This window comes from Enhydra lutris, unplaced genomic scaffold, assembly GCF_002288905.1.
Source record: "Enhydra lutris kenyoni isolate GAN:26980312 unplaced genomic scaffold, ASM228890v2 scaffoldscaffold57, whole genome shotgun sequence".
NCBI lineage: Eukaryota > Metazoa > Chordata > Mammalia > Carnivora > Mustelidae > Enhydra > Enhydra lutris.
In genome coordinates, this window is record NW_019154141.1 from 8,549,455 (window position 1) to 8,574,606 (window position 25,152).

General features: G+C 39.5%; 1 protein-coding gene across 2 annotated transcripts; it reads left to right on the forward strand.

The window, feature by feature from the left end:
- Positions 1 to 259: 259 nt before the first annotated feature.
- Positions 260 to 24,807, forward strand: LOC111158158 (coiled-coil domain containing 47). 2 transcript variants are annotated; one of them, XM_022520047.1, is made up of 13 exons: positions 260 to 443; positions 6,525 to 6,793; positions 7,234 to 7,341; positions 7,821 to 7,995; positions 16,151 to 16,272; positions 16,503 to 16,568; positions 18,776 to 18,877; positions 19,085 to 19,195; positions 19,939 to 20,024; positions 21,351 to 21,409; positions 21,757 to 21,866; positions 22,079 to 22,246; positions 23,112 to 24,807. In XM_022520047.1, the coding sequence occupies exons 2-13, from the start codon at positions 6,530 to 6,532 to the stop codon at positions 23,190 to 23,192; spliced, it is 1,452 nt and encodes a 483-aa protein (XP_022375755.1). In that variant the 5' UTR covers positions 260 to 443; positions 6,525 to 6,529; the 3' UTR covers positions 23,193 to 24,807. The 2 variants fall into 2 exon arrangements, with proteins under 2 accessions (XP_022375755.1, XP_022375756.1); XM_022520048.1 differs by lacking the exon at positions 260 to 443 and having other exon boundaries at positions 6,396 to 6,793.
- Positions 24,808 to 25,152: the final 345 nt, after the last annotated feature.

A 25,152-nucleotide genomic window follows, 5' to 3' on the forward strand; every position in this document is an offset into this window, starting at 1 on the left:
CTGGCCACGTGGTCTCACAGAGCATGGCCACTTTTAGCTTCCGGAGCACCAGTTTAGAGTGATTATAACTTGACTGAACCCTAGTGGAGAGGGCTGGGATCGATGTGGACAGTTCCGGCCAAGAGGCCAGGATTATGTAATTTTCCCAGCAGCCCCACCTTGCCTCCGCTGGGCGGGGGAGGAGGAGGTCTCGCGCGGTTCCCGAGGCCGCGGCCCGCCACCCCGCCCCCCTCCGCCGCGCGCAAGCGCAGACAGTCCTCACGCATTCTACGTAACGGGTGGCGGAGACTACGTGAAGAGTGGCTCAGCGTGACTGAGCTACCTGGTCCGGCTGCGTCCTAGAGAGATCGGGGGCAGTAAAATCGCGGTGACCGCTTAGGTGGCAGCCGGTCCTAGAAGCGGCGGCTGCAGGAGCGCTGGGCCGGGTTCTAGCCGCAGTTCAGGTACGAAACGGGCCATGACGCGTTAGTCGGTGGGGCCCAGCCAGGCCGAGCAGCGACTTTTAAGTTGCGTGGCCTAGCCAGGTCCCGTTTCCCACCCAGTCCCACTAAGTCAGGCCCGGGGTGACATGGATCCCGCCTTCTCACCTCTCCTGGCCTTCTTAAAAACAGAAAACAAACTTCGTCCACCCCAAGGCCCATTTTCTCTTGGTCTTCGGGGTTGGGGTGATTTTGACGTTTTTGAGAACTTGCCTGCAGAGCTACGGGCAAATGCCAGCTAGAAGGGCAAAGTTACAGGAAGCTACAGGGTGCAACAGGAAGAATGGAGTATAGCCGTTAGGATGAATTGATTCTCCATGGTGGGAAAGACTAGAGCCCAGTGGCTTAACAGAAACAACAACCTCTGGATGGTTTTCTCTGAAGGTTTCTGACATAAGCCCGTTTGTATCCGAGGAGTGTAAGGAGACAGGGAAATGTCTACGTGTTTTCCAAAAGTCTGGTAGTCTGGTAGTTGTCAGAAAGGCCTAATCTAAAATGACAAAGGGGACGCCTGGGTGGCTCAGTGTGTTAAGCGGCTGCCTTCGGCTCAGGTCAGGATCCCGGCATCCTGGGATCAAGTCCCACATTGGGCTCCTTGCTCAGCAGGGAGCCTGCTTATCCCTCTGCCTGCCTGTGCGCTCGCTCTCTCTCTGACAAATAAATCTTTAAAAAAAAATAATAAAATGACAACAAGGAATGATTTCCCCCACTTATTCCTCTTCAGATTTTTAAGTACAGACCCAGTTACCCAGAGACCACCCAGTGAGCTAGGGAGATAACTAAACCAGACCTGTTAGTGCTTGTGTTCCCTGCCCCAGGACTCTCAGGACTGGGAGGCCTGGCAGGAAGTTGTGCCTTTGAAAAATGAGATGATAGGTGCAGCAGAGAGACTTCTCAGAAGGAAGGCCAAGATATAAGTGGCTTGGATAACTTTAACCCAAATAACCTTGAAGAAGCCGTGTTACAGTGCTGAGTTATCTTAGAAATGTTTCTACGATGTGAACATTCTAACTGGAAGTTATGATTTGAAATGATGACTTCTTGGCAGTTATTCAAGTTGTCTGTGCCAATGTTACTCTTTATTTACTTCTATTTGAAAAAGTATAAGATTGAGATCTGGACAGGGAAGCACTAAGAGTTAAGTTTTTTAAATCTTAAAGGGTGTTCATAGGCATAGGGCTTGAAGGAAATAAGGAGAAATAATATTTATTGAATGCCTTCTATATGCCGGGCACATATCTCCTGTAATACCAGCCACAGCCTTATGAGGCAAATAGTGAATAGGTATGTGGGGAACAGGGAATTGTAAGTAATTAGTACAAGATCATATGGCTCGTAAATGGTACTGCTGATGTTTTAAACCAAATGTAAACTCAACCAAAGTATGTGCTCTTTTTTCATATTTCTTCCACTTTTGACTATAATAAAAGATTATTAAAGGAACTAGAGATATTTGGAGACATATCACAAACCTCTTTAAGGTTACTGTTAACCTGGTGCTAACCTCCAAGACCAGATATTGGAAAGAATATGCCGTTGGCCTGTCCTTTATGGCATTTCTCACATTATTTGTGCCTTTCAAATTTTATTAATTTCGTTCAATTTTAAGTATATTTCTTTCATTTTTAGATTTATTTACTTATTTGAGAGAGAGAGAGCGAGAGCATGAGCACGGGGCGGGGCAGGGGGAGAAGCTGACTCCCCATTGAGCAGGGAGCCCAGTCCCTGGGACCATGACCTGAGCAGAAGGCAGACACTTAACCAACTGAGCCACCCAGGTGCCCCTAATTTTAAGTATATTTCTTGATCAGCCATGGATTACAAGGTATTGGGCAATAGCCTTTGATAGTGAACTGATTCCTTTAAGAGTCTACAGTGTTGTAAATATGAGATACAGAATATTCACTATCCCAGAGCACCTTGAAAGAGTAGTGCTCACTCCCTTTACCACCCGCTCACCTCACTCAACTCCCTGCATTCTGGCTTCCATCTTGACCACTTCCTTGCAGTTGCCAATAATGATTTTGTTACAAGTATTTGGAAATTTCTGGTCCATATTTTGCTTGAACTTTCTGTAGCAATTGAAACTGAGTTCTTTTCCTTCTTAGAAATATGCTTCTCCTTTGACTCCTATAATACCATTTTGACGAGAGTCCCTTCTTTTTTTTTCTTTTTTTTTTGTGATGAGAACTTTTTAACATCTACTCTTTTTTAAAATTTTTTAAAAAATATTTTATTTATTTGACAGAGAGATAGAGAGTACAAGCATACAGAGCGGCAGGCAGCGGGAGAGGGATAAGCATGCTCCCCACCAAGCAGAAACCCTGACACGGGACTCCATCCCAGGACCCTGGGCTCATGACCTGAGCCAAAGGCAGACCCTTAACTGACTGAGCCACCCAGGTGCCCCTCTTTTTTTTTTTTTTTTTTTTTTTTTTTTTTTCTAACCATTCCTTCTTAGTTTCCCATTCCAGTTCTTCCCATTATGCCCAACTCTTAGCTGTTATGATTTTTTTCAAGAGTTTTGGTGTTTGTTTTTTAACCTAATTCTTAATACTCTCTGGGGATCTCATCTATTCTGGCATCATCTCTGTTTCCATCTTAGTTACGCTTCTGTCCTGAACTCCAGACTTCTGTTTCAAACTGCTTCCTTTTCTCCCTCTGTAAATAGGTAATAATTCCTTTTTATAGGGAGTTTGTGAAAATCAAGAGGTAAATGTTAATCATCTAACATACTACCTGAAAACACTCCAAACTTTTCAATAGGTACTAAATTTAATTTATCCCCCCCCACAATTTTCCTCCTTTGTTCTTTATCTCAAAGATGACTTTGTTTAGTTATGAATCAAGCCAAAACTTAGAATCACCCAGATCTTCCTTTTCCACATTCCTATATCCAGTCACTTTATGCTGACCAGTATAATTCTTAGTATCTGTCAAGTTGTTTTCCTGTTCATCCCCAATAACATTGCCAGTTCAGTCTTGTTTTATCTCTTATCTAACTATCTCAGCCACTTTTATTTTTCCTACCTCAGGTACATTCCACCTGAAGCCCAGTTCACCTTACATATGAGCTACCAGGGTTAATTTGCAAATCTGAAAGTGCCATTCTCCTACCTAAACTCTTAGTTGATTCTAAGCACCCAAACTTCTTCGTGTGGTATTTAAGTAAGGATCGCATGATCTGGCTCTTGCTTGCCTTCCTAGCCTAATTTCCCTGATTTGGGTCTATAAACCCAATGCTCCATTTTACCAGACTTCTAAGATACCAGGGCTCTGTGCTATAGAGCTGTATAGCTAGCTATCCCATAGGCTGTAGCACCTCTTCTTGAGCACAGAAACCATGCTTTTATTTTTTATTTTTAAAGATTTCATTTGGGGCGCTTGGGTGGCTCAGTGGGTTAAGCCTCTGCCTTCGGCTCAGGTCATGATATCAGTGTCCTAGATCTAGCAGCACATCTCTGCTCAGTGGGGAGCCTGTTTCCCCTCTCTCTCTGCCTCCCTCTCTGCCTACTTGTGATCTTTCTATCTGTCAAATAAATAAAAATCTTAAAAAAAAAAAGATTTTATTTATGTGTGAGAGAGAGAGCGAGAGAGTGTGCACATGCACATAAGCAGGGGGAGTGCCAGGCAGAGGGGGAGGCAAGCTCCCCGCTGAGCAAGGAGCCAGATGTGGTACTCAATCCGAGGACTCTGGGATCATGACCTGAGCCAAAGGCAGATGCTTAACCAACTGAGTCACCCAGGTGTCCCTTATTTTTTTAAAGAACTTTTTACAAAAGCACATCATAGAAAAATTAAAAAGTAAAGGCAAAATGCCCATTATCTTACCATACAAAATAACTACTTATATATAGGTACACATCCTTCTAAACCTTTTCGTTTTTGTGTATTTGCTTCTAAAACAAGAGGGGTTCTTAATCCATTTGTAACAATTTTTAATGGACAAAAAATAAATTTGTTTTTTGTATGTACCCACAGTTTAACCCCACAGTTTCAAATTTTTTACTATCACAAGTAATACTTTCAGTAACACATCTTGAAGCTAAAGTATCATGCAAATTTTGATATTTTCCTTCTCCTGGCATAGTATTTGATGTGTTGATGTGTTCAGTGAGGGTACATTTGATTAGATATAGTAGGATCATCTTATGGAAAGCAGCGAGAGCCAGAAGAGTTTATAATACTCTGTAGGAACTGGTTAGCCTTTCATGGTTATTGAATTCTTATGTAACAAAAGTTGTGTTTTAAAAGGCAGTGTGTTTTTTTGGGAAGAGAAGTAGGGAATAGGGAGAGAATTGAGATGGGGAGACCATTTAGGATAACACTGATTCTTCAGCAGGTGTTGATAACTTGGATTGTCATGGTGGCTCTGGGAACCAAACAAGGAAACACAAGGATTTGATGTCTGATTAGATATGAAGGAGAAAAGGAAATGAGAAAGTAGATACCTTGCTCTTTTCCACAAGAAAGAGAGAGACTGGAGAAATGGGATTGATGTTAACGTAGAGAGAGAGAAATTTAGGTATCTGTTAATTTTGAGATGTTTGTAGGGTAGTGGTTAGCAGACTGTAGCCTGAAAGACAGACTGTCTTTGCATAGCGTATGAACTAAGAATCGTTTTTCCATTTTTACAGAGTTGTTTTAAAAAAGAATGTGTAATGGAGAATAGTATGTTGTACACAAAGCGTAAAATATTTATTATTTGACCCTATTCAGAAAAGTGTGTAGAGCACAGAAATGGACATGTCTGTTACACAATTGGTGCTATAAGGCTGGTGTTCAGATGAGAGGGGAGGACTAGAAATACAGCCTAAATAGATTTGATGGTTTAACTCTAAGTACTCTTCAAACTCTAGATCACATGTACTCCCTTTTTTTTGGTAAAGTCTTAACCTGTTTGGTATGATGATTTCATTGTCATCTATGTTTTCATATCATTTGGCACATTTTTGTCACAGATCTGATTTCATTGTATTTGTTGGTTCGGAAACTTGTTTAGATCGTGGAATACCTAGTGTTCTTTTCAGAAAGCTGTGAAATGCTGATGTATTTAATTCTATTATGTACACTAGGAACAATTTTGTTAGAAAAAAATTACTACTTTAAGTGATGTGAAATCACAGCACTGGCCTACCCTTGAGAAGCAGGTTGAGAAGTGGTTCACAGTAGGGATTCTGGGGGAATAACTGGGATCAAATCATAGCTCTGTGCCACTTGGTATCTGTATTACTTAGCATCTCTCTGCTTCATTTTACTTATCTGTGAAATGGAGATGTTAATGCTACTTTTCTCGGAGGGTTGTTATGAGGATTAAGTTAGTGGATTCTATAAAGCCTTTAGGACAGGGCCTAGAACTTTTGTATCTTAAATGTTTGCTTTGATGATGATGATGTTCATATATCACACACAAAGTTGACCTAAGGATGAAAGGTTTTTTCTATTCACGAATGATTGCTAATAGATAAATAGTTGCATTTTGTTCTTATTTCATTATACTACTTCCCACTTTCTAAGTGCTTAGGATTAATACATAGTGTTAATGGAAATCAACCTAAAGGAACATGTGGGTGGCTCATGTTTAAATATTTATTATTTGACCTTCAGCTCCAGTCATGATCCCAGGATCCTGGGATCAAGTCCCACATCGGGCCCCTTGCTCCATGGGGAGCCTGCTTTTCTCTCTGCCTGTTTCTCCCCCTGCTTGTGCTCACGCTCACTCTCTCTCTCTGACAAGTAAATAAAATCTTAAAAAAAAAAAAATCCACAAAAAATAACAATAATTAAAAAAAGAAACCAAAGAAATTAAATGACTTGTCCAAGATTTCACAGATAACTAGTGACAGAGTCCAGACTAGAACCCAGTCCTCTTGCCCCTCACCTCATTGCTCTTTATATAATGCTATCTGAAATGAATTTTATTAAATTTTTAAAAGCAGAAGGGTCACAGATTTATTTCTTAACTATTTACAAAATTTGATTGGTATGTATAGAAGAATGGCTGTCCGTTTAGGGTTTTGGTTTATTTTTTAAACTCATTTTTAGGTGCAATGAAAGCCTTCCTTGCTTTCTGTGTTGTCCTTTTGGTGTTCGGGAGTGTCTCTGAAGCCAAGTTTGATGATTTTGAGGATGAAGAAGACATAGTAGAATATGATGATAATGACTTTGCTGAATTCGAGGATGTCACAGAAGATTCTGTTACTGAAAATCCTCAGCGGGTGATAACAACAGAAGATGATGAAGACGAGACCACTGTGGAGTTAGAAGGGCAGGATGAAAACCAAGAAGGAGATTTTGAAGATACAGATACCCACGTGAGGTTCTTTTTCTTGATTTTGGGAAAGTGGAAGGATGGGAAGATTTGTAACTGGCACTTTCTCCAGACATTAAAAGTAACACCCAGATCTAAGGAGATTTTTACTGTCTGCTATCTTCACTTTTGTTCAGTAGGTGGAGTTCTTCTAGATGTTTTGTGGTATGTTCCATCTTTTACATTGATAGAAGAATGAATTGTATTTTTCTTCTCTATGGAGACCCTGGTTGGAAGGGGTGGAGAATAGATCCTTTGTGTGGGTGGGAATTGTGTCAGTTCAAATACATGGAGAGTTACCATTTGTTACAAACATGGAATATTTCTGTGTTCTGTGCTGCTACTTACATGTTCTGTTTTCCTCTACAAATGTTGCCTACAAAAATGAGATGCAATTGCTGGGCACATTTGTAGGGGAAAACAGATTGTTCCTCCTTTTTGTAGGAGGGAGATACAGAGAGTGAGCCATATGATGATGAAGAATTCGAAGGTTATGAAGACAAACCAGATACTTCTTCTAGCAAAAATAAAGACCCAATAACAATTGTTGATGTAGGTATACTGGATTCTGAATTCCAGACTAACCAACAAAATATCTGGCTGTTATTAATCCCAGAAATATAATTAGTGACATGTAGCTGGTGTTGATGTAATAGTGAGAATTTGACATCAATTCTAATGATAAAACTCCACACCTAAAGAAGCAGGCCCTATGTTTTTTTTTCTAGTCTTCTAGTTGTATTTATCAAGGAATGATGAAGAGACTAGAAACTGGGTTTATTTGGTTGGTAGGACTCAGAATCAAGTTAATAGAAAGGGCTTTCCAGCTTTTCATTCCATTTGATTGTCCTAACATTTCCTTAAAGAATCTTTCCAAAAGCTGACCAAAATGGGCATATTTTTCAATGTATAACCATATTCAGTGACAGTTACCTAAATTATCCACTTCCCTTATTCCCCTTTATCCCATGAGTTAGACTCCATCCTTCAACCTTACCCAACATTAAGTGGAATGATTTGTTCATCTTTAGGTGCCTGCACACCTCCAGAACAGTTGGGAGAGTTATTATCTAGAAATTTTGATGGTGACTGGTCTGCTCGCCTATATCATGAATTATATCATTGGGAAGAATAAAAATAGCCGTCTTGCTCAAGCCTGGTTTAATACTCATAGAGAGCTTTTGGAGAGCAACTTTACCTTAGTAGGTAAGTTAGGCTAATATAAGTCCAGCTGCATGCCTGATCACCACCTGGTAGGAACCGTTTATTCTCCTCAGTATAAGCATCTAACTGCTTTCATGCACTGCTGAAGAGGATGCTTTTTTTTCCTCTCAGGAAGGATTCTGTTTTTATTAGGGCTCATGTACTGAATTAATTGCATCTATGAAGTAATCTTCTAATTTTTCATTAATCAGTAATTGCCAGTTACAGTTATTGATTAACCTCTTCTGATTGGAATGAGATAATCAGTGCTATTAAAACAAGTTGATAGAAGTCTGCCTGGAAAAAAGGAATTTTGACATTTCAGGTAGCTTGATAAATGCTTTCATTTCGTCATTTAGAAATTAGAAATCCTTGGGGCGCCTGGGTGGCTCAGTGGGTTAAGCGTCTGCCTTCGGCTCAGGTCATGATCTCAAGGTCCTGGGATCAAGCCCTGCATCGGGCTCTCTGCTCACCGGGGAGCCTGCTTCCCCTCTCTCTCTGCCTACTTGTGATGTCTCTCTCTCTCTCTCTGTCAAATAAATAAATAAAATCTTAAAAAAAAAAAAAAAGAAATTAGAAATCCTTTAGAATTTCCTCACATTCTAGGAACTTTAGTTTTGGATCCACTGAAAAGGTATACACTGAAGGACCTTAGAGGAAGCCCTATACTTGTGTAGTGTAGGGAGTAAGTGCCTCAGTTTGGCCTTTCACACTTTGTTTACTTTTAGTAAGCAAGTATCCATCTCAGCTCTTCAGCCAACTGTTTCTGTGTTATGCTAGGTACTTTGCATACATTTTTTTCTTATCTTTTTAAATTTATTTTAATAAACATATGTATTTTTATCCCCAGGGGTACAGGTCTGTGAATCGCCAGGTCTGCACATTTCACAGCACTCATCATAGCAAATACCCTCCCCAGTGTCCATATCCCCACCACCCTCTCCCGTCCCCCCTCCCCCCAGCAACCCTCAGTCTGTTTTTTGAGATTGAGTCTTTCGATCCCATCTTCTTTCATTTTTTCTTTTCCTACCCCCAAACCCCCCACATTGCATCTCCACTTCCTCATATCAGGGAGATCATATGATAGTTGTCCTTCTCTGATTGACTTATTTCGCTAAGCATAATACCCTCTAGTTCCATCCACGTTGTCACAAATGGCAAGATTTCATTTCTTTTGATGGCTGCATAGTATTCCATTGTATATATATACCACGTCTTTATCCATCCATCTGTTGATGGACATCTAGGTTCTTTCCATAGTTTGGCTATTGTGGACATTGCTACTATAGACATTCAGATGCATGTGACCCTTCAGAGCACCACGTTTGTATCTTTAGGATATATACCCAGTAGTGCAATTGCTGGGTCATAGGGTAGCTCTATTTTCAGGTTTTTGGGGAACCTCCACACTGTTTTCCAGAGTGGTTGCACCAGCTTGCATTCCCACCAACAGTATAGGAGGGTTCCCCTCTCTCCACATTCTCGCCAGCATCTGTCATTTCTTGACTTGTTAATTTTAGCCATTCTGACTGGTGTGAGGTGGTATCTCATTGTGGTTTTGATTTGTATTTCTCTGATGCTGAGTGATGTGGAGCATTTTTTCATGTGTCTGTTGGCCATCTGGATGTCTTCTTTGTAGAAATGTCTGTTCATGTCCTCTGCCCATTTCTTTTTTTTTTTTTTCTTTTAAAGATTTTATTTATTTGACAGACAGAGATCACAAGTGGACAGAGAGACAGGCAGAGAGAGAGAGAGGAGGAAACAGACTCCCTGCGGAGCAGAGAGCCCGATGTGGGACTCGATCCCAGGACCCTGAGATCATGACCTGAGCTGAAAGCAGAGGCTTAACCCACTGAGCCACCCAGGTGCCCCCTCTGCCCATTTCTTGATTGGATTATTTGTTCTTTGGGTGTTGAGTTTGCTAAGCTCTTTATAGATTTTGGATACTAGCCCTTTATCTGATATGTCGTTTGCAAATATCTTCTCCCATTCTGTCAGTTGTCTTTTGGTTTTGTTAATGGTTTCCTTTGCTGTGCAAAAGCTTTTGATCTTGATGAAATCCCAATAGTTCATTTTTGCCCTTGCTTCTGTTGCCTTTGGCGATGTTCCTAGGAAGAAGTTGCTGCGGTTGAGGTCAAAGAGGTTGCTGCCTGTGTTCTCCTCAAGGATTTTGATGGATTCCTTTCTCACATTGAGGCCCTTCATCCATTCTGAGTCTGTTTTCGTGTGTGGTGTAAGGAAATAGTCCAATTTCATTCTTCTGCATGTGGCTGTCCAATTTTCCCAGCACCATTTGTTGAAGAGGCTGTCTTTTTTCCATTGGACATTCCTTCCTGCTTTGTCGAAGATTAGTTGACCATAGAGTTGAGGGTCTATTTCTGGGCTCTCTATTCTGTTCCATTGATCTATGTGTCTGTTTTTGTGCCAGTACCATGCTGTCTTGATGATGACAGCTTTGTAATAGAGCTTGAAGTCCGGAATTGTGATGCCACCAACTTTGGCTTTCTTTTTCAATATTCCTTTGGCTATTCGAGGTCTTTTCTGGTTCCATATAAATTTTAGGATTATTTCTTCCATTTCTTTGAAAAAAATGGGGGGGGAGTTTGATAGGGATTGCATTAAATGTGTAGATTGCTTTAGGTAGCATAGACATCTTCACAATATTTGTTCTTCCAATCCAGGAGCATGGAACATTTTTCCATTTCTTTGTGTCTTCCTCAATTTCTTCCATGAGTACTTTATAGTTTTCTGAGTATAGATTCTTTGCCTCTTTGGTTAGGTTTATTCCTAGGTATCTTATGGTTTTGGGTGCAATTGTAAATGGGATTGACTCCTTAATTTCTCTTTCTTCTGTCTTGTTGTTAGTGTAAAGAAATGCAACTTCTGTGCATTGACTTTATATCCTGACACTTTACTGAATTCCTGTACAAGTTCTAGCAGTTTTGGAGTGGAGCCTTTTGGGTTTTCCATATATAGTATCATATCATCTGCAAAGAGTGATAGTTTGACTTCTTCTTTGCCGATTTGGATGCCTTTAATTTCTTTTTGTTGTCTGATTGCTGAAGCTAGGACTTCTAGTACTATGTTGAATAGCAGTGGTAATAATGGACATCCCTGTCGTGTTCCTGACCTTAACGGAAAAGCTGTCAGTTTTTCTCCATTGAGAATGATATTTGCAGTGGGTTTTTCATAGATGGCTTTGATAATATTGAGGTATGTGCCCTCTATCCCTACACTTAGACGAGTTTTAATCAGGAAGAGATGCTGCACTTTGTCAAATGCTTTTTCAGCATCTATTGAGAGTATCATATGGTTCTTGTTCTTTCTTTTATTAATGTGTTGTATCACATTGATTGATTTGCGGATGTTGAACCAACCTTGCAGCCCTGGAATAAATTCCACTTGGTCATGGTGAATAATCCTTTTGATGTACTGTTGGATCCTATTGGCCAGTATTTTGGTGAGAATTTTCGCATCTGTGTTCATCAAGGATATTGGTCTGTAATTCTCTTTTTTGATGGGATCCTTGTCTGGTTTGGGGATCAAGGTGATGCTGGTCTCATAAAATGAGTTTGGAAGTTTTCCTTCCATTTCTATTTTTTGGAACAGTTTCAGGAGAATAGGAATTAATTCTTCTTTAAATGTTCGGTAGAATTCCCCCGGGAAGCCGTCTGGCCCTGGACTTTTGTTTGTTTGGAGATTTTTGATGACTTTTTCAATCTCCTTACTGGTTATGGGTCTGTTCAGGTTTTCTATTTCTTCCTGGTTCAGTTGTGGTAGTCTATATGTCTCTAGAAATGTATCCATTTCTTCCAGATTGTCGAATTTGTTGGTGTAGAGTTACTCATAGTATGTTCTTATAATTGTTTGTATTTCTTTGGTGTTGGTTATGATCTCTCCTCTTTCATTCATGATTTTATTTGGGTCCTTTCTCTTTTCTTTTTGATAAGTCTGGCCAGGGGTTTGTCAGTCTTATTAATTCTTTCAAAGAACCAGCTCCTAGTTTCGTTGATTTGTTCTATTGTTTTTTTAGTTTCTTTTTCATTGATTTCTGCTCTGATCTTTATGATTTCTCTTCTCCTGCTGGGTTTAGGCTTTCTTTGTTGTTCTTTCTCCAGCTCCTTTAGGTGTAGGGTTAGGTTGTGTATTTGAGACCTTTCTTGTTGTTTCTTGAGAAAGGCTTGTACCACTGTATATTTTCCTCTCAGGACTGCCTTTGTTGTGTCCCACAGATTTTGAACTCTTGTGTTTTCATTATCATTTGTTTCCATGAATTTTTTCAGTTCTTTAATTTCCTGGTTGATCTATTCATTTTTTAGAAGGATGCTGTTTAGTCTCCATGTATTTGGGTTCTTTCCAAATTTCCTCTTGTGATTGAGTTCTAGCTTCAGAGCATTGTGGTCTGAAAATATGCAGGGAATGATCCCAGTCTTTTGATACTGGTTGAGACCTGATTTATGACCCAGGATGTGGTCTATTCTGGAGAATGTTCCATGTGCACTAGAGAAGAATGTGTATTCTGTTATTTTGGGATGAAATGTTCTGAATATATCTGTGATGTCCATTGGTCCAGTGTGTCATTTAAGGCCTTTATTTCCTTGTTGATCTTTTGCTTAGATGATCTGTCCATTTCAGTGAGGGGAGTGTTAAAGTCCCCTACTATTGTATTGTTGTCGATGTATTTCTTTGATTTTGTTATTAATTGGTTTATATAGTTGGCTGCTTCCATGTTAGGGGCATAGATATTTAAAATTGTTAGGTCTTCTTGTTGGACAGACCCTTTGAGTATGATATAGTGTCCTTCCTCTTCTCTTATTATAGTCTTTGGCTTAAAATCTAATTAATCTGATATAAGGATTGCCACCCCAGCTTTCTTCTGATGTCCATTAGCATGGTACATTGTTTTTCACCCCCTCACTTTAAATCTGGAGGTGTCTTCGGGTCTAAAATGAGTTTCTTGTAGGCAGCATATTGATGGGTTTGTTTTTTTATCCATTCTGAAACCCTGTGTTTTTTGATTGGGGCATTTAGCCCATTAACATTCAGGGTAACTATTGAGAGATACGAATTTAGTGCCATTGTATTGCCTGTAAGGTGACTGTTACTGTATATTGTCTCTGTTTCTTTCTGATCTTCTACTTTTAGGTTCTCTCTTTGTTTAGAGGACCCGTTTCAATATTTCCTGTAGAGCTGGTTTGGTGTTTGCAAAGTCTTTCAGTTTTTGTTTGTCCTGGAAGCTTTTTATCTCTCCTTCTATTTTCAATGATAGCCTAGCTGGATATAGTATTCTTGGCTGCATGTTTTTCTCATTTAGTGCTCTGAATATATCATGCCAGCTCCTTCTGGCCTGCCAGGTCTCTGTGGATAAGTCCACTGCCAATCTAATGTTTTTACCCTTGTATTTTACAGACTTTTTTTCCTGGGCTGCTTTCAGGATTTTCTCTTTGTCGCTAAGACTTGTAAATTTTACTATCAGGTGACAGGGTGTGGACCTATTTTTATTGATTTTGAGGGGCGTTCTTTGCATCTCCTGGATTTTGGTGTTTGTTCCCTTTGCCATATTAGGGAAATTCTCTACAATAATTCTCTCCAATATACCTTCTGCTCCCCTCTCTCTTTCTTCTTCTTCTGGAATCCCAATTATTTTAATGTTGTGTCATCTTATGGTGTCACTTATCGCTCGAATTTTCTCCTCCTGGTCCAGTATTTGTTTGTCTCTCTTTTGCTCAGCTTCTTTATTCACTGTCATTTGGTCTTCTATGTCACTAATTCTTTCTTCTGCCTCATTTATCCTAGCAGTAAGAGCTTCCATTTTTGATTGCACCTCATTAATAGCTTTTTTGATTTCAACTTGGTTAGATTTTAGTTCTTTTATTTCTCCAGAAAGGGCTTTTTTATCTCTCCGGAGAGGGTTTCTCTAATATCTTCTATGCCTTTTTCGAGCCCGGCTAGAACCTTGAGAATCATCATTCTGAATTCTAGATCTGTCATATTACCAATGTCCGTATTGATTAGGTCCCCAGCCTTCGGTATTGCCTCTTGTTCTTTTTTTTTGTGGTGAGTTTTTCCGCCTTGTCATTTTGTCCAGATAAGATTTGCTTTCTTCTCCTCTGGAATTCCGCTGTTTCCTTGGTAGGTCAAGTTGGTCTTGGCTGGGTTTCTTGTTGATCTTCTGGGGGAGGGGCCTGTTGTAGTGATTCTCAAGTGTCTTTGCCAGAGGCGGAATTGCCCCGCCCTTACCAGGGCCCAGCTGAGTAATCCGCTCGGGTTTGCTGGGCTTGCTTTTGGGAGCTTTTGTTCCCTGAGCGCTCTCCATAGAGTTCCGGAGGGCGGGAATGAAGATGGCGGCCTCCCGGTCTCCGGCCGGGAGGAGCTGAGAGCCCGGGGCCCCACTCCTCAGTGCGTCCTCAGAGAACAGTGCCCAATCGTTCCCCGTCTCCTTGGCCTCTGGTCGCGCTTGGAGAAAAGCGCTTGGTCAATTCCGTCTCCCTGGCCTCCAGCCGCGCGCTTGGAGAAAAGTGCTCAGTCACTCCGTCTCCCTGGCCTCCGGCCGCGCTCCGAGCTCACCCAGCCTGTGCCCGGTTCAAGGTAACCCCGAGCTGAGAGCTCACTCCTCGGCTTTGTTGCTATAGCCGGCTTCCCTGCTCTAATACCTGCGAGCTCTGCGACACTCAGACACGCCCGGTCCTTCTGTGACGGCGCAGGACCTGGGGTTACGCTGACCCCGCATGGGCTTCCCCCCGGTTTAGCCTCTGGAGCGATGTCCCTCCGTGGAGCAGATTTTTAAAAGTCCTGATTTTGTGCTCCGTTGCTCCGCCGCTTGCCGGGAGCCGGCCCCTCCCCCCGCGGTCTATCTTCCCGTCACTTTGGATTCACTTCTCTGCAGGTCCTACCTTTCAGAAAGTGATAAAATTTTCTGTTTCTAGAATTGTTGCTCTTCTCTTTGATTTCCCGTTGGAGTTGTAGGTGTTCGCACTGGTTAGATAAGCTATCTAGCTGATCTCCTTCTACCTGATGTCGTCTCAGCTTGCTACTTCTCTGCCATCTTGACTCCTCCCCCATTGTTTCTTATTTAATCTTTGCAATAATACTCTCAGTTGGATATGTTTCTATTTTCTTAAGGAAGTACGAAAGTCCAGAAGTATTAAAATTTGTCTAAGCTATTAAATTGCAACCATAATATTAGAACCTAGTCTGCCTGCTTTTAGTGTCCATGCTTGCTCTCTCCACTGAGAGCTCTCTCCACTGAAATACCAAAGTATTTCAGGGTCCTTTTTGACTTGGAAATTAGGGCAGAAAATGAACAGCCTTTAATGCCTTCCACTACCCCTTATGTTTTCATTTGGTGTATTGGTCTGCTTTACCTTGTGTCATTGAACAATTTCTTTTATACACTTAATGAATTAAATGAAGGAAGAAATTATTGGTTCTCGATCTAAAATACAACTCTTTTTTTTTTTAATTTATTTATTTATTTGACAGACAGAGATCACAGGTAGGCAGAGAGGCAGGCAGAGAGAGAGGAGGAAGCAGGCTCCCCGCCGAGCAGAGAGAGCCCGATGCGGGGCTTGATCCCAGGACCCTGGGATCATGACCTGAGCCGAAGGCAGAGGCTCCAACCCACTGAGCCACCCAGGTGCCCCTAAAATACAACTCTTAATAGCACTATTACCATGTTGCTGTTGGGAAACTAAACTTGGTTAAAGTTAATCCATAGGAGACACAGGAGGGAGCACATTGAATAGTTCTTATTAATGGTATTTTTTTATTCACTGCATAGGAGTTTTGTCTAACGTTTGATAGAGACATTTAAACTGACTTTGCTCCATTTTGTATCTACTTTTGAGAAATTTATATTCCAAACTAATCATCATTAACAAGTAATACTAGTAGAGTCTGTGATTATTTTTTTTAAGATTATATTTTTCAGTAATCTCTACACCCAATGTGGGCCTTGAACACACAGTCTGGAGTTCAAGAGTCCCATGCTCTACTAACTCAACTAGCCAGGCACCCCTAGAGTCCATAGTTTTTTGATGGAGACAAAGAGTATTAAAAGGAATGATATGACCATCTATTATATGTCCAAAGGAGAGTTCTGTAAGATAGTAAAGCCCCCACATTTTCAGCAGATCACATTAAGTGGTTTTACCCCCAGGGGATGATGGAACTAACAAAGAAGCCACAAGCACAGGAAAGCTGAACCAGGAGAATGAGCATATCTATAACCTGTGGTGTTCTGGTCGAGTGTGCTGTGAAGGGATGCTTATCCAGCTGAGAGTAAGTATGGAATTTCTGGTACAATGTGTATCTTCCTTAATTGTTTTCCAGTGTGATTCCAAATCCAAATTCACTGTCTCATCCTTTCTTTTTTAGCTAAAAATAAAATATAAAAATCATCTTTCTACTAATTGGCAAATGTAGATTATATTTCTTAAAATATTCGATTCTCCCTTCACGGTCTTTTCTTTATAGTAAAAAAAGTTGCAACTATTCTTTTGTTTTTTCAGTTCCTCAAGAGACAAGACTTACTAAATGTCCTGGCTCGGATGATGAGACCAGTGAGTGATCAAGTGGTATGTATTCTACCTGCTGGTTTTCTCTGTGCAGATTAAATTCTTATCTTCTTAGAGCTTATTCCATTCCTGAATGGATTCTGTTTGAATTTGAAGCAACTTGGGTCCCTTGTCGAAAATGGACCCTTTTCTGTTTAGATGGCTTATCTTCTACTTAGTGTACCAACCATGGAGAGTAGGGAACGTGTTTTTTTGTAGGGAAGGAGATAATATTCTATCACTAGGTAAATTCGTTGAATCAGCCTGGATGATGGAGGGGAAAATAGTTGTCACAGTTTGATCTCACATCTTACTCTGTGCCTCATGAATGCTTTTATCTTTGACAATAAGGTGGGTTTCTTAAATATTTTTTGCTTCAAATAATACATCTTGGGCTTGAATGAGTTCAAATCATGATCTGGGGACCTTATTGTTTTGTATATCTTCTTCCCTTTATTTAAATCAACATGTTAATCTGCAAATTGTATCCTTTGCCAGAAATGCCAAATTCCCCCCCTTCAGTCATTCAACAAATAATTGTGCTGGCTCCCACTGCTGTGAGAAACCAAAATATACTGAAAAATACAGTTTCTTTTATATAAACTAGAAGAAAAGAGATGTCTGCATATATGTCAAAATACAAAGTAGTATTTGGTTAACAAATACTATATTAGTAATATAATTAGATACTTAGAAATGTCATTAGATCAAAACTCATGTTATTATTTTAAAGGTCTCATTTTTAGTTGCAAATCTATATCTTTTACTTAATTTTTCTTATATGGCCACTGATGGTTGGTTTAATCCACTAATTTTTAAAGCCTCATCAGTTAAGAGTCCTGTCATTCTTTCTCCTACTAGATACAGTCTTATTAGGTAGGAAACAAGGAGATTTTGATGCCTCTTCAGCTATCCTTTTGTGGAAATTACTCTTTAGAGTGTTGTTTTAATCATTTTCAGTTCTTTCTTGAAGTAGATTTAGTATATTTTCTTGAGTCAGCCATTGTTTTATCTCTTATTTTTTCTGCAAAGATAAACAGCCTCAACAAACATGATTCTCTGTATTTTTAGTCCTTTTTCTGGGTTTTGTTTAGGTGTTTTGTGTAATTTCTGTTCAGTGATAAAAGAGCAGAAAACCTTTCCTTTTAGAGCTGCCATCTTTCCAGGTCTTTGTTATATTTCCCTACTTTAACACTTCCCTCTATATACTGATCATTTTTGACCCAGACATTTTAAGATATAGTTAGGATGACAAATAGTGCTATGTTTTATCATACCAGACTCTTGAGGTTTGTAATTTTATCTCCCTGGTCCAGTGCAGTATATTAAAAACTGTTTATCTGTGGTGTTTTCCAACATGAAGAGGCAGTTCTCTGGTTGCCCAAATACCAGCTGTGTGTCCAACAATTCAGTTCAATTCACATCTGACTTGGAGTTAGGGCCAGACTGCACAGGTTAAAGTCTCAGTTCCATAAGACTGCTCACACTTCAGATGCCACCTGCAGGTCCCAGGCAGGTCTTGTACTTCTGAGATTACTTGTCTATAAATCAAGAGTTCCCATGGCCCTTCTTTGGGGTCCAGTAGTTTGTTAGAATGGCTCCTAGGACTCAGGAAAACATTTTTATTGACAGGGTACAATTCAGGAATAGCCAAATGGAAGAGAGGCAAGTTATGGGAATGGGGGTGGTATGCAGAGGGCTTCCAGGCCCTCCCTGGATACACTGCCCTCCCAGCAAGTCCAAATGTTCAGCAACTTGAATTTTGAGAGCTTGGGGTCCTCTTTTTAAGGTCATTCGGGTTGTTGACAGAAGTCAGCTCCCCATGGTTTTAAGTCCCCATTTTCTTACTATTGCCAACTGGAAACTATTCAGCTCCTAGAGACCATTCTGAAGTCTTTGCCACATGGTCTCCATCCCCCGCCCACCCCCATAAGCCCTTTCCGAGTTCAACTCTTTTCTCCAACTAGGGCGCAGACCCTTTTGAGGGCTCACTTGATTAGGTCATTCCTAGATAAAGTCCCTTTTGACTAACTCAGTGTCGTCTGCTCAGCAGCCTTCTGCCACGTGACACAACATAGTCACAGGAGTGATGGCCGCCATACTCACGGGTTCCTCTCACGTTCAAGGGGAGGATGTAGACACCAGGGGGTGGGACTCTCAGGGGTCATCATAGGACTCTGCCTATCACAGAACCTAACAGGTGAGTTTTGTTGTTGTCGTTTTTAAAGCAAATAAAAGTAACCATGAATGATGAAGACATGGATACCTATGTATTTGCTGTTGGCACTCGGAAAGCCTTGGTGCGACTACAGAAAGAGATGCAGGATCTGGTATGTCTCATTGTTTCAACTCAAATACATGTAGAACTGTTCCTCCTCATTACATAGGCATTCAGATCTAAAGCATAGGGTAATTAATTATATCATTTGACTTGTTAAGCACCACTTTGAAATAGGTCAGCACATATTATCTTGAGGAAAAAAAAGTTTGTGCATAATAAAATATCATGTCTTACCTTCAATTACTTCTTCCTCTAGAGTGAGTTTTGTAGTGACAAACCTAAGTCTGGAGCAAAGTATGGACTGCCAGATTCCTTGGCCATCCTGTCAGAGATGGGAGAAGTCACAGAGGGAATGATGGATACAAAGGTAAATGCAATAGAAGACCTACATTGGCAGACCATAGCAATTACAGGCGCTCCCCCAAAAGTCACACTGCACGGTGTTCTTCATTTTACGACATTGCTCCATTCCTTTCCCACACAAACATTAAAATACCTTCTTTAAGCAATAGATTAACTTGTCAAAAGAGACAATTTGATTAGTCAAGTACTTCTCTCTGAATCAAGAGCAATTTATTCCTAGGATTGCTAATGGCTTTCAAGTTTTTCTAAAAGGACTACAGCATTGATCCTTATCACTATGTCATTTAGTCCATTTTTTCCTAGCTTCAGTTAGTGTAGAAGAGGAGAAATGTATAGAGAACCATTTTTTTCTGTTGGTTATAGAATGGTAACAGCCAGCATATCTTAGCATCACAAAAGTACAGAGTAGCTCAAAGACCGTTCTAATGTAAGTTCAAGGTGATGTTTTTATGAAGAATCCCCTGAAATTATTTTAGGTTTTATCTTCATGCATTCATTCTTGTTTAGAACATTATCTTGAGATATAATTTCAGCTGCTCAATAAGAAGAAATTTGATCATTGGTGTGACTAAAGGTGCTAGTTCCATCGTAGAGAGATCCCTTATCTTATTTAAATTTCATTTTTTAAAAGCTTTAACCTTAATGCTGTTGTGAAAAATCAAGGAGGATTAAGGAATGAATATCATTATGAAAAAAGGGAAATGCATCAAACCCTACTTTAAAAAAAATTTTTTTTCTTTATTTCAGATGGTTCACTTTCTTACACACTATGCTGACAAGATTGAATCCGTTCATTTTTCAGACCAGTTCTCTGGTCCAAAAATTATGCAAGAGTACGTATGAGATAAAAAATATTGAAATTCACTGTCCCGCTAGCTTTCTGTGTTGAAACACCTGTAAGGTGCTTCTGCAATTTTTCTTACCAAATGAGTGAGGGAAGTTGATGACAGGCTTTCTAAGCTTTCCTTCGCTTTGACTGCATGTGTCATGAAGGTAACTGAAAACTTACGGGGGACAAAGAAATAAGCCCCCCAGTTTGCAGTGTGTCGCCACATGGATGCACCAGCCACTCAATGAGGTAGATGAGACTCTTACAGGTTGGCAGATACTAAAGAAAATGCAATTGCTAATCTCTTTGTCCTTTGTAGTCAAAGTTTTTTTTTTCCCCCTTTTTAATTTATGATACAAATCTGTGATTTTGCTTTATGTTTGACTGCAGATCTCTGAATTTTATTTCATGGCCTTTTTGGCTTCCTTCTTTGAATGGTTGGGGGATTATATTCTTTTCTAGTATATTATCAGATGCTCTCAATGTGCAGAGTTTCTGGCGTTAGAGTAATATTATTTGAGTATTCATATTCAGAGCTTAAATTTGTTGCTTGAAATCACATCCTATCTGAGGAGCGTGTACTTATTTAAGTTTACCCTTGGTGTAGAATTGGTTCTGACCTAAATTTTCGGTTAAGGGTCTCTCTCACATAATCTGTGGAGTTAAATACAGTTAAAAGCCAATCTGGATTTTAGTTGTATGTCAAAATTATTCAGGACCTTATTCCTGTGGATAGTGTTGCATCTTCCTTGCTTAATAACAACACTGTGGGCAAAGTATCACATCGTGACACATTCATGAAGCTTTTAATGTGTGAGGGGAGGAGGGAGGGGCTGAAAGTTAAAGATTACAAAGGAATCTTTGGTGAGTCAGAACTAAATTATATATGCTATAGTAGATCATTTCTAAATTTATTCTGAGCCTGACTCAAAGATGCTTCATTATAGGGAGATAGAGTAGGAGTTGGAAATAAAATATAAAAATCCTTCAAAATAAACAAAAATATTTTTAAAAATACAGTCATCATACTTAAATATAGGCTCATTCTGGCTCCCCAGGTGAGAGGAATATATCCTGCCTGGAGAACAGCACTGGAGGTGTTCAGATATAGGATAAAGATCACTTGGGAATGCATCCATCAGATAAGACAAGTGGACCAGGGACCTGTAAAGCTCCTTCAGGCTCTGAGATTATATGTAACTGGGGATGCCAAGCCAAATACTGTGCTGATTATCTGCAGGAATCTGTTCATCTAAATGAATTGGGTGATAGACGTGAATGGGAATTATCTCTCTTATGTTCTTTCTAAATAGCCTTTCTTTTATGACAGGGAAGGTCAGCCTTTAAAGCTACCTGACACTAAGAGGACACTATTGTTTACATTTAATGGTAAGTGTTCTGTAGTCTTGCCTGAGTTCTTCATTTTCTGTGAGAGGATCTTAAGGAGAATATTGTTCCTTTATGACAGCCATAAAAAGCTACATTAAAACCCACCCCATGCCTGCCAGCTTGTTGGTTTTGGGGGTTCTTCAATAAGAGATCCTTCTATTTATTTTAATTTCTATTTTCTGCTGCTTTTTAGCTGCCTAAGACACTTGGAGAAAGGAGTCTATTAATACCCAAAAAAGGAGTGGGGGGGATTAGTTAATTAATTAATTAATTTTAAAAAAGAGTTGGGTGACCCAGAAGGATTAATGCTGCCATTAACTCAATAGGAAAATGGCTTTGTTTTCCAGTGCCTGGCTCAGGTAACACTTACCCAAAGGATATGGAGGCTTTGCTACCCTTGATGAACATGGTGATTTATTCTATTGATAAAGCCAAAAAGTTCCGACTCAACAGAGAAGTAAGACCCGCAGCCTGTATTTTAAGTTGGCACCTTTTATTGTTGTTTTCCCACTGGGGGAGTCAGAGAGCAATGATTTCAGCGATTTTATGTTTGCTAGTTGACCTCAAAGTGCTAAATGGGAATAGTTTTATAAAAGAATACTAAATGGGACTTGATTCTGTTTGATTGAAATGGATTTCTTACAAATCGTCTTGTGTCTTGGGGAAAAGGGCAAACAGAAAGCAGATAAAAACCGAGCTCGAGTAGAAGAAAACTTCTTGAAGCTGACACATGTGCAGAGACAGGAAGCTGCGCAGTCTCGGCGCGAGGAGAAGAAAAGAGCAGAGAAGGAGCGAATCATGAATGAGGAGGATCCTGAGAAACAGCGCAGGCTGGAGGTAAGACCGTTTCTTACCCTGCTTAATGGTAAAACTAGGGTTTAGAAGGGCGCCTTCTAATTACGATAACATAATTACTTCTAATTATGCTTCATTGACTGTAAAGGTAATTCTGTGTAGGAATGTACACAGGCTTAAAAGTTTAGCATTTTCTCTGCACTTGGGGCATTATTACTTAGTTGATAGCACTATTAGGAACAATAAATAATCCGTCTTCCTCAAACCAGGTTAGATGGAGTCTGTGATCCTGGAGAATGATATAAATTATCCTTTCCCCAGCACAATCCCATTTTGAAAGTTCCACTCTCATCTTTCAAGGCAAACACTTAACTGAAAGAAATTAGGAATTTCGATAGAAACATGTGCCCTGTGGTCCAATGCATCTTGTTTTATAAAATGTTTAGTTTGATTATAGAATTAGAGAATCCTAATATTTTTTGTTTATATTTATGCCCTGAAGTATTGTGTTCAGGTTTAATGTCTACGCTTATAAGAACAGATGCACCATTAATAGCCTAAACAAACAAAATCTTAAGCTTTTCTGAACTGAAGTACACATCCTTGGCAGATACATGTAAATGTTATGATGAAAGTTGGGTTAGTGTTTCCTGGGTATAGGAAAAATCAGAATAACAAAATTGCTTAAATGTAGTGTTTAGTTTCTTTCTAATTTGAGGTTTTAGTTACCGTTACTTCACTTTAAGCTAATTTTCATTAACCAACGTAGATATTAGCAGTTTTTATAACTGTCTTTTGGAAAGTTATAGACTATAGACTAGGTTTTTGAATAATATAGGCAGTGTTCTAGTTTTGTTTTTTTCTATGTGTGCTTAGAGCTTAGTTTGGATTCCCTTTCTTTCTCTAGGAAGCTGCCTTGAGACGTGAGCAAAAGAAATTAGAGAAGAAGCAAATGAAAATGAAACAAATCAAAGTGAAAGCCATGTAGAATCATCATAGAGACCAGAGTCCTGATGCTACCTGTAAGCTCTGAATTCATGGGAAACATGAAAAATACCAGTCCATTTCTCATCTTAAAGGCCAAACACTCCCAAGTGACTAAGAAATCCTTATTTCATCACCTGTTCTGGTTTTGGTTCAGAGTTTTACAGAGGTTATAGATGCAATGGAAGGACTCTGTTTCAGTAATTTTCTTCCAGATAACCAAATTATTTTGATTACTTTATAAAAGGAATGATATATGAGTCTGTGTGGTTTTAAAATACTTTTAAAATTATAACATGAATCATCAGTGCTTTTAGTGCTTTGATGTTTGAAGAAATATCATGAAATTTACAGATACATAATTAGATTGTTGCTCTTTGTTTAAACTGGGTAGTTGCAAGGCTGTAAAGACACTCTAAACCAAGATTCCACAAATAACTATTGGAATTGCACAATACACATTGCTTGGTGTTTTCTTCTGTGTGTACATTAACCTTGTAAAACAGTAAAATTTAGAACACTATATGTGGTATTAAAATTTCAGGGACTCAAAACATAATGTAGTTCAGTGTATGTTTTGTAGGTGGGAGGTGCTGATGACAGTGTTAATAGGGTTTAGGATATTTACACGTACATGGAAAATTCTAAGGATAGGTAGTACAGGAGCACAGTTTTTTCCTGAGCTGATACCATGAGCTAATGACAATGTGAATGCTGTATTTAAGTGGTTGTTTGTTTTCCTTGAGTAACAAATGCATGAAAAATTAACTGCTTCACCTAGATCAGATCAGTGGTCTGTGTGAAGTTACACATGTTGTTGCAAACTATTGGATGTGTTCATAGAGAAGCTCTGTTCTCTGTGTTATGGCCGTGTCCCTTTGCTTTTCCTTCTGCTTTTTATTTCTTCCACAGTTGAGGCTAGGTATAGTGTTTCAAAGAAATAGCCATGAATATGCATAAATACACTTTTAAAAATGAGCTTTCCTAAACTATTGAGAGTTCTCTCTGCCTCTTGAGGAAGGAACTCTTGGGGGAGAGACCCATCTATCTGCACGAGCATTTAGCTTGTTCAGATCTCTGCATTTTATAAATGCTTCCTACTTAAGAAAGCATTTTTTAAGTCACTGCTTGTACCAGGTAATTTTTGCTGGGGATGGGAAAAGGTTGGGTTTTTTGGTGGGAGAGGGGTGGGTGGATATTTTTTTGTTGATGCTTTATGTGCAGGTGTGTTCTGAGGCAATAACAAGTTGCTGTGAAAGCAGCATGTGCTGCTGCCTTTGTAACTGCATGGAAACTTTTCACTTGGATTTTTCTCTAAGTTAATGCAGAAATGTGTAAACTGGGAGTTGAAATGTAATATTTTTTTTAACAGTTCATGAAATTAAGTTATTAAAATAACAATAACATAAGATTTAATTACTTTAATGCTATATAATTCTAGAATTAGCCTTGTTTTACGAAGTTTAAAATACATTTTAGAAATCAAAGTTGATATGCTTAGCTATCTTTTATTAAAAGCTTTCTTAAAGTCCCACACATTTGGACCATGGCAGCTAATTTTGTAATTTAAGCATTCATATGAACTACCTATGGACATATATTAAACTAATTGACAAAAATCTCAGAGTGCCGCCTTTACTTTTCTGGGGTTGCCCTTCAAGAGTATAAGCCCAAAGGAACGTTCTTTCTGTTCAAAAGAAGTCAGCGCTGAAATGCTTTTCCTTCAAAGGAGTTGACCTTGATAATAATCCTTTAATTTGCTACCAGTTATTTTTAGAATGTTTTGTATTTTTAGAGGTTTATATATTATTAATGGGCTCCTCCCCAAAGTCTGCCTCCTTAGTTAAGACACCATTATCTCTCCCGTGAATGAGAGGAGAATATTGTTGACTGTCACACATTGGAAAACCACCAAGCCCTCCTTTTCTGCATTGCATGGGCCCTTAGTAAGGACAAAACAGGCA

Excerpts from the sequence above, each read along its gene's own strand:
- LOC111158158 (XM_022520047.1), top strand. The coding sequence starts at position 6,530 with ATGAAAGCCTTCCTTGCTTTCTGTGTTGTCCTTTTGGTGTTCGGGAGT. Across the intron at positions 6,794-7,233 it reads TTGAAGATACAGATACCCAC|GAGGGAGATACAGAGAGTGA; the intron begins GTGAGGTTCTTT and ends TCCTTTTTGTAG. Across the intron at positions 21,867-22,078 it reads AGTTCCGACTCAACAGAGAA|GGCAAACAGAAAGCAGATAA; the intron begins GTAAGACCCGCA and ends CTTGGGGAAAAG.